Source organism: Chlorella variabilis (genome assembly GCF_000147415.1).
Source record: "Chlorella variabilis unplaced genomic scaffold CHLNCscaffold_5, whole genome shotgun sequence".
Lineage (NCBI taxonomy): Eukaryota > Viridiplantae > Chlorophyta > Trebouxiophyceae > Chlorellales > Chlorellaceae > Chlorella > Chlorella variabilis.
The window spans coordinates 792188-801276 of record NW_005435083.1 but is presented as its reverse complement, the minus strand read 5'-3'; the positions used below and the strand labels follow the sequence as shown (position 1 = coordinate 801276).

At 60.5% G+C, this 9089-nt stretch overlaps 4 protein-coding genes across 4 annotated transcripts in view; 1 reads left to right on the top strand and 3 right to left on the bottom strand.

Annotated features, from left to right (window-relative positions):
• The window catches only part of CHLNCDRAFT_142917 (hypothetical protein), a gene marked incomplete at both ends in the record, with an annotated part of 5006 nt that extends 4265 nt beyond the window's left edge, over positions 1-741 (bottom strand). Inside the window, 4 exons of the mRNA XM_005849481.1 lie at positions 119-200; positions 278-398; positions 524-648; positions 732-741. Of these exons, the coding sequence (XP_005849543.1) occupies positions 119-200; positions 278-398; positions 524-648; positions 732-741 (338 nt within the window). The remainder of the gene's footprint in view (positions 1-118; positions 201-277; positions 399-523; positions 649-731) is intronic.
• Positions 742-1570: 829 nt separating this feature from the next.
• Positions 1571-3516, top strand: CHLNCDRAFT_50975 (hypothetical protein; the record flags this gene model as incomplete). The annotated part of the gene is made up of 11 exons (XM_005849744.1): positions 1571-1756; positions 1840-1939; positions 2022-2091; positions 2172-2283; positions 2379-2485; positions 2635-2704; positions 2781-2829; positions 2912-2991; positions 3083-3174; positions 3297-3349; positions 3428-3516. The coding sequence occupies 11 exons, from the start codon at positions 1571-1573 to the stop codon at positions 3514-3516; spliced, it is 1008 nt and encodes a 335-aa protein (XP_005849806.1).
• Positions 3517-3653: 137 nt separating this feature from the next.
• CHLNCDRAFT_21343 (hypothetical protein) lies at positions 3654-4570 on the bottom strand (the record flags this gene model as incomplete). Its single annotated transcript, XM_005849480.1, has 3 exons — positions 3654-3899; positions 3994-4267; positions 4374-4570. The coding sequence occupies 3 exons, from the start codon at positions 4568-4570 to the stop codon at positions 3654-3656; spliced, it is 717 nt and encodes a 238-aa protein (XP_005849542.1).
• A 3443-nt stretch (positions 4571-8013) lies between these two features.
• CHLNCDRAFT_142914 (hypothetical protein) overlaps positions 8014-9089 on the bottom strand; it is a gene marked incomplete at both ends in the record, with an annotated part of 1830 nt that continues 754 nt past the window's right edge. The window contains 2 exons of the mRNA XM_005849479.1: positions 8014-8133; positions 8229-8389. Of these exons, the coding sequence (XP_005849541.1) occupies positions 8014-8133; positions 8229-8389 (281 nt within the window). The remainder of the gene's footprint in view (positions 8134-8228; positions 8390-9089) is intronic.

The following is a 9089-nucleotide window of genomic DNA, read 5'->3' as shown; positions in this document are numbered from 1 at the left end:
AAAGGGGGGTTTCAAGACAAAAAGGGGGGCATGACGCCCCTGTTGAGCCCCCCCCCCCCCCCCCACACACACACACACACACACACACACACCAGAAAACAGGCAACCAGCAGCACACCTGCGACGCAGGAAGACGACGGCAAACAACGCCGCAAACAGCATCTCGGCACCCCTCATCATCTGGTACACCGAAGCAGTCACTGCAAGCACTGGTGGTCACAGGTGCTTGCCTGAGAAGAAAGGCCAGCCGCTGCTGCTTCCCCATGCGCTTACCCACCTGACAGCAGCCCAACGTTCATGAGCACCGTGGCAATGAGATCAAAGGCAGTAGGAATCAACAGCATGAGCGCCTGGGCTAGCTCGCTGTGCTGGGCGCCGGGTGCCTGCAGGGTGCCCTCCTGCCGGGAGAAGGAGGAGAAGGGGGAGGAGGAGGGAGTTCTGTGCATAAGAAGCCAGCCGCCTGGATTGTTTTGTTTCTCCAATGCGTCTTTCTACTCAAACGCAGCAGCTTAAAGCAGCTCACCCCATTGCCCGCCAGCAGCGGCTCGGCTGCGTCAGTACTTGCTGCCATCTTCTGGGCACGCTGGCGCTGCCGGTGCTCAAGGAAGAAGGCCAGTGGCAGGCAGAAGCTCATGCCCACAAACATGACTGCGGGGCGAAACAGGGGGGGCGGGCTTCAAAGATCCACCAACTTCCTCCCATCTCCCAGCCCGTCTGCAGCAGCCGCGCACCTGTGGTCATGGCCCACGGCTTCTCAAAGTGCTTTGGGGCTCCATCCCGGCCCGGGCCCTCCAGCTCATAGGCTGCAGGGGGCCTCGGCGGCGGAGGCGAGGACTGGGTTGGAGTGGGCACCGGCAGTGCACAACAAGTTTCCCAGCATTGCTCGGTTGTTTCTTGCCTATTTTGGCGACAAGCGACGTGAAAGTCCCACAAACGATCTGCAAAACAGGCAGAATAAGGTACTGCGAGGTCTACAGGGTGTTGCACACTGGCACGGCAAGGTCACTCTTTCTATCATGCGGAACACGTTACACATGGGCATGCAAGTCACTGCTTCCATCTACTCACTCACCAGCCCAGCAATTGAAAGGCGTGAGGATAGAGTCATGTTGACAAGGCGCCCCCAGCAGCTGTTCGCAGGCGGGTCTGTGGTGCTGGAGGGCGGGGGCAAGGCGGGTGGTGCTAGCTACCTGCAGGCACGCATGGGGGACAAGCATGGTTGAGTGTGATCGTCTTGCAAGGGCCAAACCAAATTGGGTTGAGCGTGCAGATAGCAGGCGGCACTCAACCCTGACTGCCGCTCAGAAGGTCCGCAGGCTGCCAGACTATGGGGCTTCACAGGAAGAGAAGTCGCGAGACGTGTGATTTGGATCAAAATAGGGCCAGCTGGGAGGCAGCCGAGGTACGGCAGCACAGTTTCCAGCAGCGCGAAGCTCAGGACATAGGCATTCCTCTTGATCGTGAATGTGCTGGGGATCCAGTGACTCGAAATCGCGGCTGGAATCGACACTGGTCTTGAAACGAATTTGATCGTCTCACAGGCAAACAGCAGCAATCGGGCGCAGTTGAGATGGGCGCCGCCGCCACCTGGGCGCTCTGGATGCAGCAGCACGCGCCGGATGTGGAGGGCCTGCTGGCGCGCGCCTTTGGCGGCACCGGCCTGCTGCGCGGCGGCACGTCCGACTATGTCATGGCCCTGGCCATCGCCTGCGCCTTCCCCCTCATGCGCTACATCATGGACCGGCGGGTTTATGGGGTGAGCTGTGGTGCCTTTCGTTGTCTGCAGTCGCGCCCTTCGCCCTGCGACGCACAGTCCCCACAATTGACACCCCCTTGCAGCCTATCGCGTCGCGCGTGCTGGGCGTCCCCCGTGGCGACCCCAAGAAGACGGATGTGGCAGTCAGCCAGGAGCAGCTAGACACCCTGGACAAGTTCAAAGGTGCGCCGCGGCGAGCAGCTCTGCAACCTGATGGAACCATTGTGGGGCTGTTTCCTTTTTACCATTCTCGAGACTGCTGCAGAATCGGCCTACAAGTGCGGCGTGCAAATCTGCTTCAGCGTGGTGCTCCTGCTGGTCGGCCTGAACAAGCCGTGAGTGCTGGCTGATACTCTTCAATGAGGCGTGCCAGCTGTTCACTCACGCAGACGCCAACCATGCGATGCTCATGCAGCTGGTTCTATGACACCAAGCTCTACTGGGCAGAATGCTCATGGCCGTGCAATGTCCCAATCAGCTACGGCGAGCGCTTCGTATATTGCCTGGTGCTAGGCTTCTATGTGCAGGTGTGAACAAACGGTGCGCTGCTTGCTACTTCGGCACTGCCGGTTGTCGCATGCGTTGGCATGGGGTTAAAGCTCACCTGTGATGCCCCCTGCAGGCGGTGCCCATGCTGTTCCTGTGGGAGACCAAGCGCAAGGACCGCCTGGAAGTGTTTGCGCACCACGTGGCCACCATCGTGCTTATTGCCTACTCCTACTACCTGAAGTGATCATGGCCCTGAGTCAATGGGTTGGGCAGGCAGTTCGTCTTGCATGCTGTGCGCCGCATGAGCGTAATGGCTGTGCTGAGAGCAGGACTGCAAGTCCCGTTCGTTTCCGACGCACCCGGCTGCCGCTCCCACATTCCGCCTGCAGCCTGACGCGGGTGGGAGTCATGGTGCTCGTCTGCCATGAGAGCAATGACATCTTTCTGGAGGCAGCAAAGGTGGGCCGGGCGGGTCGTTCCAGTGATGCATCTGAGCTGCCACCCAGCCCTGGCACCCTTGTCCTGTTCCATGCAGATGGCGCGGTACGCCAAGCATGAGGCCCTCACCACCGCCATCTTTGTGGGTGCGCTGTGTTCCCGTGATCGGTGGCATGGCCATGCAGCCTCCTGTGATCTTGCTGACCCCACCCCAATGCTGCCATGCAGTGTTTATGCTGAGCTGGTTCACTACACGCGTGTTCATGTTCCCCGCCTTTGTCATCCGCAGCACGCTTTTCGAGTCGATGGTACTTGGTCCTGCAAGCTTTTAACCTGAACTGAAATGTCCACATGCAGTGTCTCCCCAACGCTGTGGTGTTTCTTACCTGTCAATTGCAGGCGCGTGCAGAGGTGGTGGGCGCCTACATCCAGCCACACCACGCCATTCTCAACGGCTTCCTCATCTTCCTATACTGCCTCCATGTCTATTGGTGCGTGTTGTCTCCATGTTTTCTTTGACGAGTCGTGATTGGAAGGAAAAGGTTCACCAGCGCAAAGTGCCACGTGATCACTCCACCCCACGCCAGCAGCCCCCCGGTGCTCCTTCCTGCAGGTCGTACCTCATATTGAGGATCGCAATCAAGCAGCTGACCACGGGTGGTGCAGGTAGGACGGCTTGACTGCTATCGTGGGTTGCCATGCCCCAGACATGCCTGCTGACTCTTCGCTATCGCCGCTGTGCAGACGACATCCGCGAGGTGCCTCCAGCTGAGCGAGCCGTGGTGCCAAAGAACCGAGTCGCGTCTGTGGGCAGCATGCCCAGCCCAGAGTGACTTGCAAAGCGAGCTCATCGTAGAGAGTGTCCAACCCTCTAATGCAGCACAGCGGGCTTCTTTTAAGGTATTCCAACAAGGAGGAGCTGCAGGCCCGTAGGTAGTCGTTGCGAGTGAGCTCTTCCAGTGCCTGCACATTAGTTACTGCCGGCGATGCTGCGTTCTCCCAGGCCGCCAGCCCCGACTGCTGCAGCTGCTGAGTGCAGATGCTCCTTCCGCCCCTGCTGCCCCCCTCTTTCCCACTCCTTCCGATGCTTCAAATACAGATACAGGGCCGCTCTTGCGTCCTCAACAGGGCTGTGCTCGCCCTCTTGGATGGTTAGCCCCAGCTGCTCCGTGGCCAGGTGCCGCAGCGCACGTGGCTTCAGCTTGCCGGTGCGAGCCTGCAGGATCCCATGCGGAACAATCAGCGCACACCTGGCTGAACGAGCCAACAGCATTATGCAGCAGCTATCCGTAGCCAATGCTTGCCTGCACCTGCATCAGTGGCGGGTACTTGGCCGTGTCGCGCACGTCTGCGCGGCGGTGGTTCAGCAGCAGAGCCTCCAAATCATTCTCCAGTGCGTGCCCTACGATGATGCGCCCCTTCAGCAGGTCTGACACCTGTCGCTGCACCTCGTCAAAAACGGGGGCGTCGCGGAGATTGGAGGGCCGCACACCGCTGACTTTGGTCCGAAAGTCCGTGACCTTTTCATTGGGCCGCACCCAGCGGTCAAGCAGCACATTGCCAGCACTGTTCAGGATGCACACTCTGCAGCCAACAAAGAATGAACTCCAAGCCCCGATGGGTAACAACCACAGCGGTACACTCACAGCAACCAGCACGGCCAGGAAGGCGGTTGGCCTGCTATGCATACCTGGCCAGCGCAGACCGCTGCCCGCCGGGTCCCACTCCCACCATCTCGCAGTCCATAGCCACCACCTTGGTGGGTGCAGTGTCACCGCCGATGCTGTTTGGTCGACGGTTGGCAGGCACGGCGTCCTGCGCAGCCTCGACGCTACTGTCGGCGGAACGCTTCTTGCGCCAGCGTGGCCTGCCATTTTGCTGCTCCATGGCCGATCTGAGCGCTGCCCAGTTGCAGGAGGCCGTCGCTGCCGATGCTGCACGGTCTGCTCCTGGTTTTGGAGCCGGAGGCACCACCGTGGGTAATGCGGGCAGCATGGCATGCCACTGCTGCTTCTGCCGCTGCTTCTTGGAAGCCGGCGGCTCCCTTCCCAGGGCTGCCGCCGCCGGCTCGACCCCCGCATCTTCTGCTGCCGCATCCTGCGTCCGCCGCCGCTTCATGCCCTGCTTCCTCTGCCTTCCGGTGGAGGTGGCTGGCAGCGCTGGCGTCTCCCGGTGGGGTTTGAACTTGTTTCCCTTCATACCCGTCGTGGTGTTGGCTTCGAGAGCGCTGGCGGCTGAGGTACAGGCAGCTGAGTTGAGCAGCGCGAGAGAGGCGCTTTGCAGATGCCGTACACAATTTTGTACAGAATGGCGGCTTGGTTGCCGAGCGAGGCCGAAAAAGGCCCAGTCTTGCACCAGGCCGACCAAGTACATGCATTGCTTTGCAGCCGCCTGAGTTGGACAGGCTGCCCCGCGTGTGGCGCTGCAACTGTGTGGTGCTGTACACAGCAGGCCAAGCTGGTCCTTGCACCTGTGGCAGCTCAGCAGCAGCAGGAGAGCGGGTGCGGCATTGAGGCGGTCGCCGCCCCCCGCCCCCTCACCCAGCCCCTGCCCTCGGCCCCACGGGTAGTCACAGGCCATGGCTCTTGCTCGGAAGAGGGGCCAGTCCCAGGGCAAGGGCGTGATCCTATCCCGGCTGGCTGTCGTGGCGGTCCTGTGCCTCATCGTCGGGGCACGGCGCTGGCGGTGCTGCGAAGCGGCAAGGACAACAGCAGTGGGGCCGGCGCAAGCAATGTTACCAGCAGTGGCAGAAGCACCGCACAGGGCGGTGCAGCAGAAGAGGCTGAGCAGGGCAGCAGCGCCGGCAGCGGTGCAGAGGACAAGCCGGGGTCCGAGCCTGGCAGCCTGGCAGCTGAGCCTGGAGGCAAGGCCGATCCGTTGCTGTTCTGCGACATGGGCCGTGCCTACCACCACCTGCTGGCACGTGCCTACCACCTGCCTCGTCCATCGAATGCAGGCTTGGAAGACATTGGAGCGCCTGACAAAATACAGCGTTCATTGCCGCAGCGCCATGCATGTGGCAGGGAAGCCGCACCAGTGGAGGGAGAGCGCCAGCTGACACTGGTTGTAACTTTTTCGCTGCCGCTGCTTACACATCAGGTTTTCCTATTCGTTCCGCTACCTGTCGAAGCATTGTCTGCACTTCCTCCACGACCTTGGCTGCAAGTGCTGCATCGCCACTGTGCTCAGGCGCATGGATGAGCGAGTAGGGGTGGTCCCTCCAAATGGCGCAGTTGGTGTAGCACGTACACCTGGACATCAGGGGGGCGGGGGGATGGGTAAGGGATGGATACGGAGGGGACTGAACACAGCGCTGCCGCCGCCATGTTGGCTAACCGTGCATGCCCAAACCCAAACCCAGCAAGACGCACCGTCTCCCGACCTCCCCTTACGCCACCACCCTCTACCATGACCAGCACTACCACCAACCAACCGAAAGGTTTCGTCCACCTCCACCAGCCCTGACCGCTGGTCCATGAACAGCGCAAGGGTGAGGGCGGCGCCGTGGTATCTGCATTGGCAGGCAGGGTGGACGGGTGGCTTTGGAAATCCTGTTGTGCTGGCCAGCTCAGGCAGCACAATCGACAGCAGGGAGGCTGCAAACTCCACTTTTTTCTACCCTTAGCATGCAACGCACGGCACTCTAACACACTCAGTTGTGAGAATGCCGTGACGTGGCCACACCCTGCACTGCCGTCAGTCAACGGTGCTGCCTGCTACCCCCCCCAACCTACCCAGTTGGCTTGCCCAGCAAGGCAACTGCTCACCCCCACCACTGCTCACCCCACGAGGACATCAGCTTGCCGCACCCGCCGAATCTGCTCCTCTATACTGAGCCCTCCGAATTCTACAGCCACCACCTGCAGTGTGCATGCACTGCAAGCAATTCAATGTGCTATTCAACTGGTGCACACTGCGCAGGACAGCGCACACGCACACCCACTGGCAGCCCCACCTCGGCATTAGATTCTACAGGCAGCCGCTTTTGCAGCGCCCCCAAGATCTGCTGCTGATAGCCTGCCCGATTGGAACGCAGCGCCCAGACAACTCGTAGTCGTGGGTGCTCATCCTGTTGCAACATGTTGCCTTGATGCTGTTGGTCCTGCTGATGGTGTTGTTCCTGCAAGGACCAGCCGTGGCTTGCGGGACGGACATGGGTGAGCTGCAGGCCATCCAGAAGGAAGTGCACCAATGCGTTCATCATTGTGGAATTGCGGCAGGGCGTCCACGATGAGATGGATCGCGACAGCACTGAAATGCCGCCGTGCACGCTGAAGACCACGTCTGCATGTGGAAACGTGAAAGGTAGCCAATAACTGACGGAGGCAAAGAAACGCGTACAGCCCAGAGCCCCCATGCTCGTCAGTATATCAACAAAATACCTTTCATGCACAGGGCGGCGCCGGGCGGCAGGCTTCCGCCATGCTGCGCTTTGCTCTCTGCAACCAGGTCTCGAAGAAGGATCGGCGGATGCTGCGGCGAGAACACCTTTTGCCACACAGCCAAATATGTTGGACCCAACACGCTCTCGGGTGTGGCCTGGTCGAGCACCACCACCTGCAGATGCCGCCAGGCAGCACGATCATGGAGGGTTGATGGTGCAAGCAGGTGTCTGCCTGTGCCAAATGAAACCTGCCTATGCACATGAGCCTGCTGCCCCGTACGACGCACCTGCGCCTCCCGCCCCCAGCCCTTGAGAGCGTACGCCTCAAAGGCGTGTGTCACGTCTTCGAGAGCATGCCAGAGGTTGAGTGAGTCATACTTGTCGTTTAGAAAATAAAGTGGATGGTCAATCCATGCGATGCACCGAGGCTGCTGTGATTCTGCAGTTGAGCAAGACAAAAGAGGTTCCAAAAAAAGTCGCAATCTCTTCAGCACATGCATGTGACCGTGCCCGCGCATAACTTGCCTCCTGCGGTCGACCTGAAACTCTGATACAACCATTTTTGGCCGCCCTTCCCAAATGAGCTCTCCTGTTGCCATCCAGGGGTGCAGGGCACAGGGCTCAAAACGCAAACAACCCGTGAATGCATGTTTGGAGTGCTCGGCAAGCCCAGACTGCTGCACGCCGTGCACCGGCGGCCTTCCCTTAGCCCCAAGCTGCAACCCACCTGCCACATGCCCTGGCCGCCGACGTTGGCATTCAGGCGGCAATCACCCAGCAACTCCCCTTCCAGGCCCGGACGAGGGTGCTCCTGAAACAACTGCTGCTCATTTCTATTGCTGGTCTCGTGCGGGAGCGCGGCATCCTCTTCCTGCAGCGTGGTACCACAGCCAAAGGCAGCTGAAGCTTGCCATCTGCGGTACTTCCTCAAGAACTCACTCCCACATTACACACCCACCGCAAACTTTGTGAGATCCAGCGCAAGGTTGGCGCCAGTGCAGTAGGCTTCGGGATAAACGTCGAACTGGAAGAAGCAGCTGAGGCTGCTGTTCAGCGGGCCCGCAGCCTGCAGCAAGGAACACCGCCTTGGGCGCACTGCCAGCCCCCGTAAGCTGGCATGACTCGGGCCACAAAAGCTGTGCGCACCTGAGGACTGCATACCGGCTGCTGCCAGGAGGCGTTGATGGTGCGCAAAAAGGGCAGGCCATGGTACCGGTCCCGGCACTCCTGCGGGTAGTCTGCTGCCTCGTGAGCGGCATAATCTAGCACGTACGCAATGGGGCGCTGGACGCGAAGCTCGTGCTGGACAGAGTGGAAGAGTTCTGCACCAAGCAAGTGAGTGTGGTGGGCGTGGCAAGAACGCAAGCGCCAGCCGGCAGCCGGCAGCCGGGCAGGGTCTGCCGTCACCCTCACCCGTGGACCTTTGTGTTGCAAGATTGTGCGCAAAGAGCAATTTCCAGGATGTCAGATGACTCAGAAGAGCCAGCAGGAGTGGTATAAACATCAGAGCCCTTCTTCCATACCGCCGCTGGCTTGGAAGCGGCCGTCGGGTGGATGCCATCCCTGCACATGCATCCGCCGGCCGGCGGTCCCCGACTCCCTGAATCCACGCTCAACAGCGAGCCTTGAGACTCAGTGTCCCCCGACTTGGCCGCTCGAACGAGGGGTTCCTTTGTGCGGGTCCCTGCCCGCCCAGGAATGGCACCAGCGGCCAGGGAAAGAATAAGGAAGAAGGATGACACACGTGAGCCAATTGGGGACAGGGTGGCAGGCGCCGAGGCGCCGCCAGCGCTAGGACACCATTGTCCCGCCCGAAGCAAGGAGTAGCCGCCAGCGCTATCAGCGTGCCGGACCCTCCCCAGGAATTCACCTATCCAGGATCTACTGGTTGATGTTGCAGGATTTGTACCAGCTCCTTGCGTGCATTCCTTTACAGCGGAGGGCTTGTCAGCTTGCAGGTTCAAGAAACCTCGTCACGTTGCGTATCAGCGGTGCGCCCTCAAGGACCCCCCCCCCCCCCCC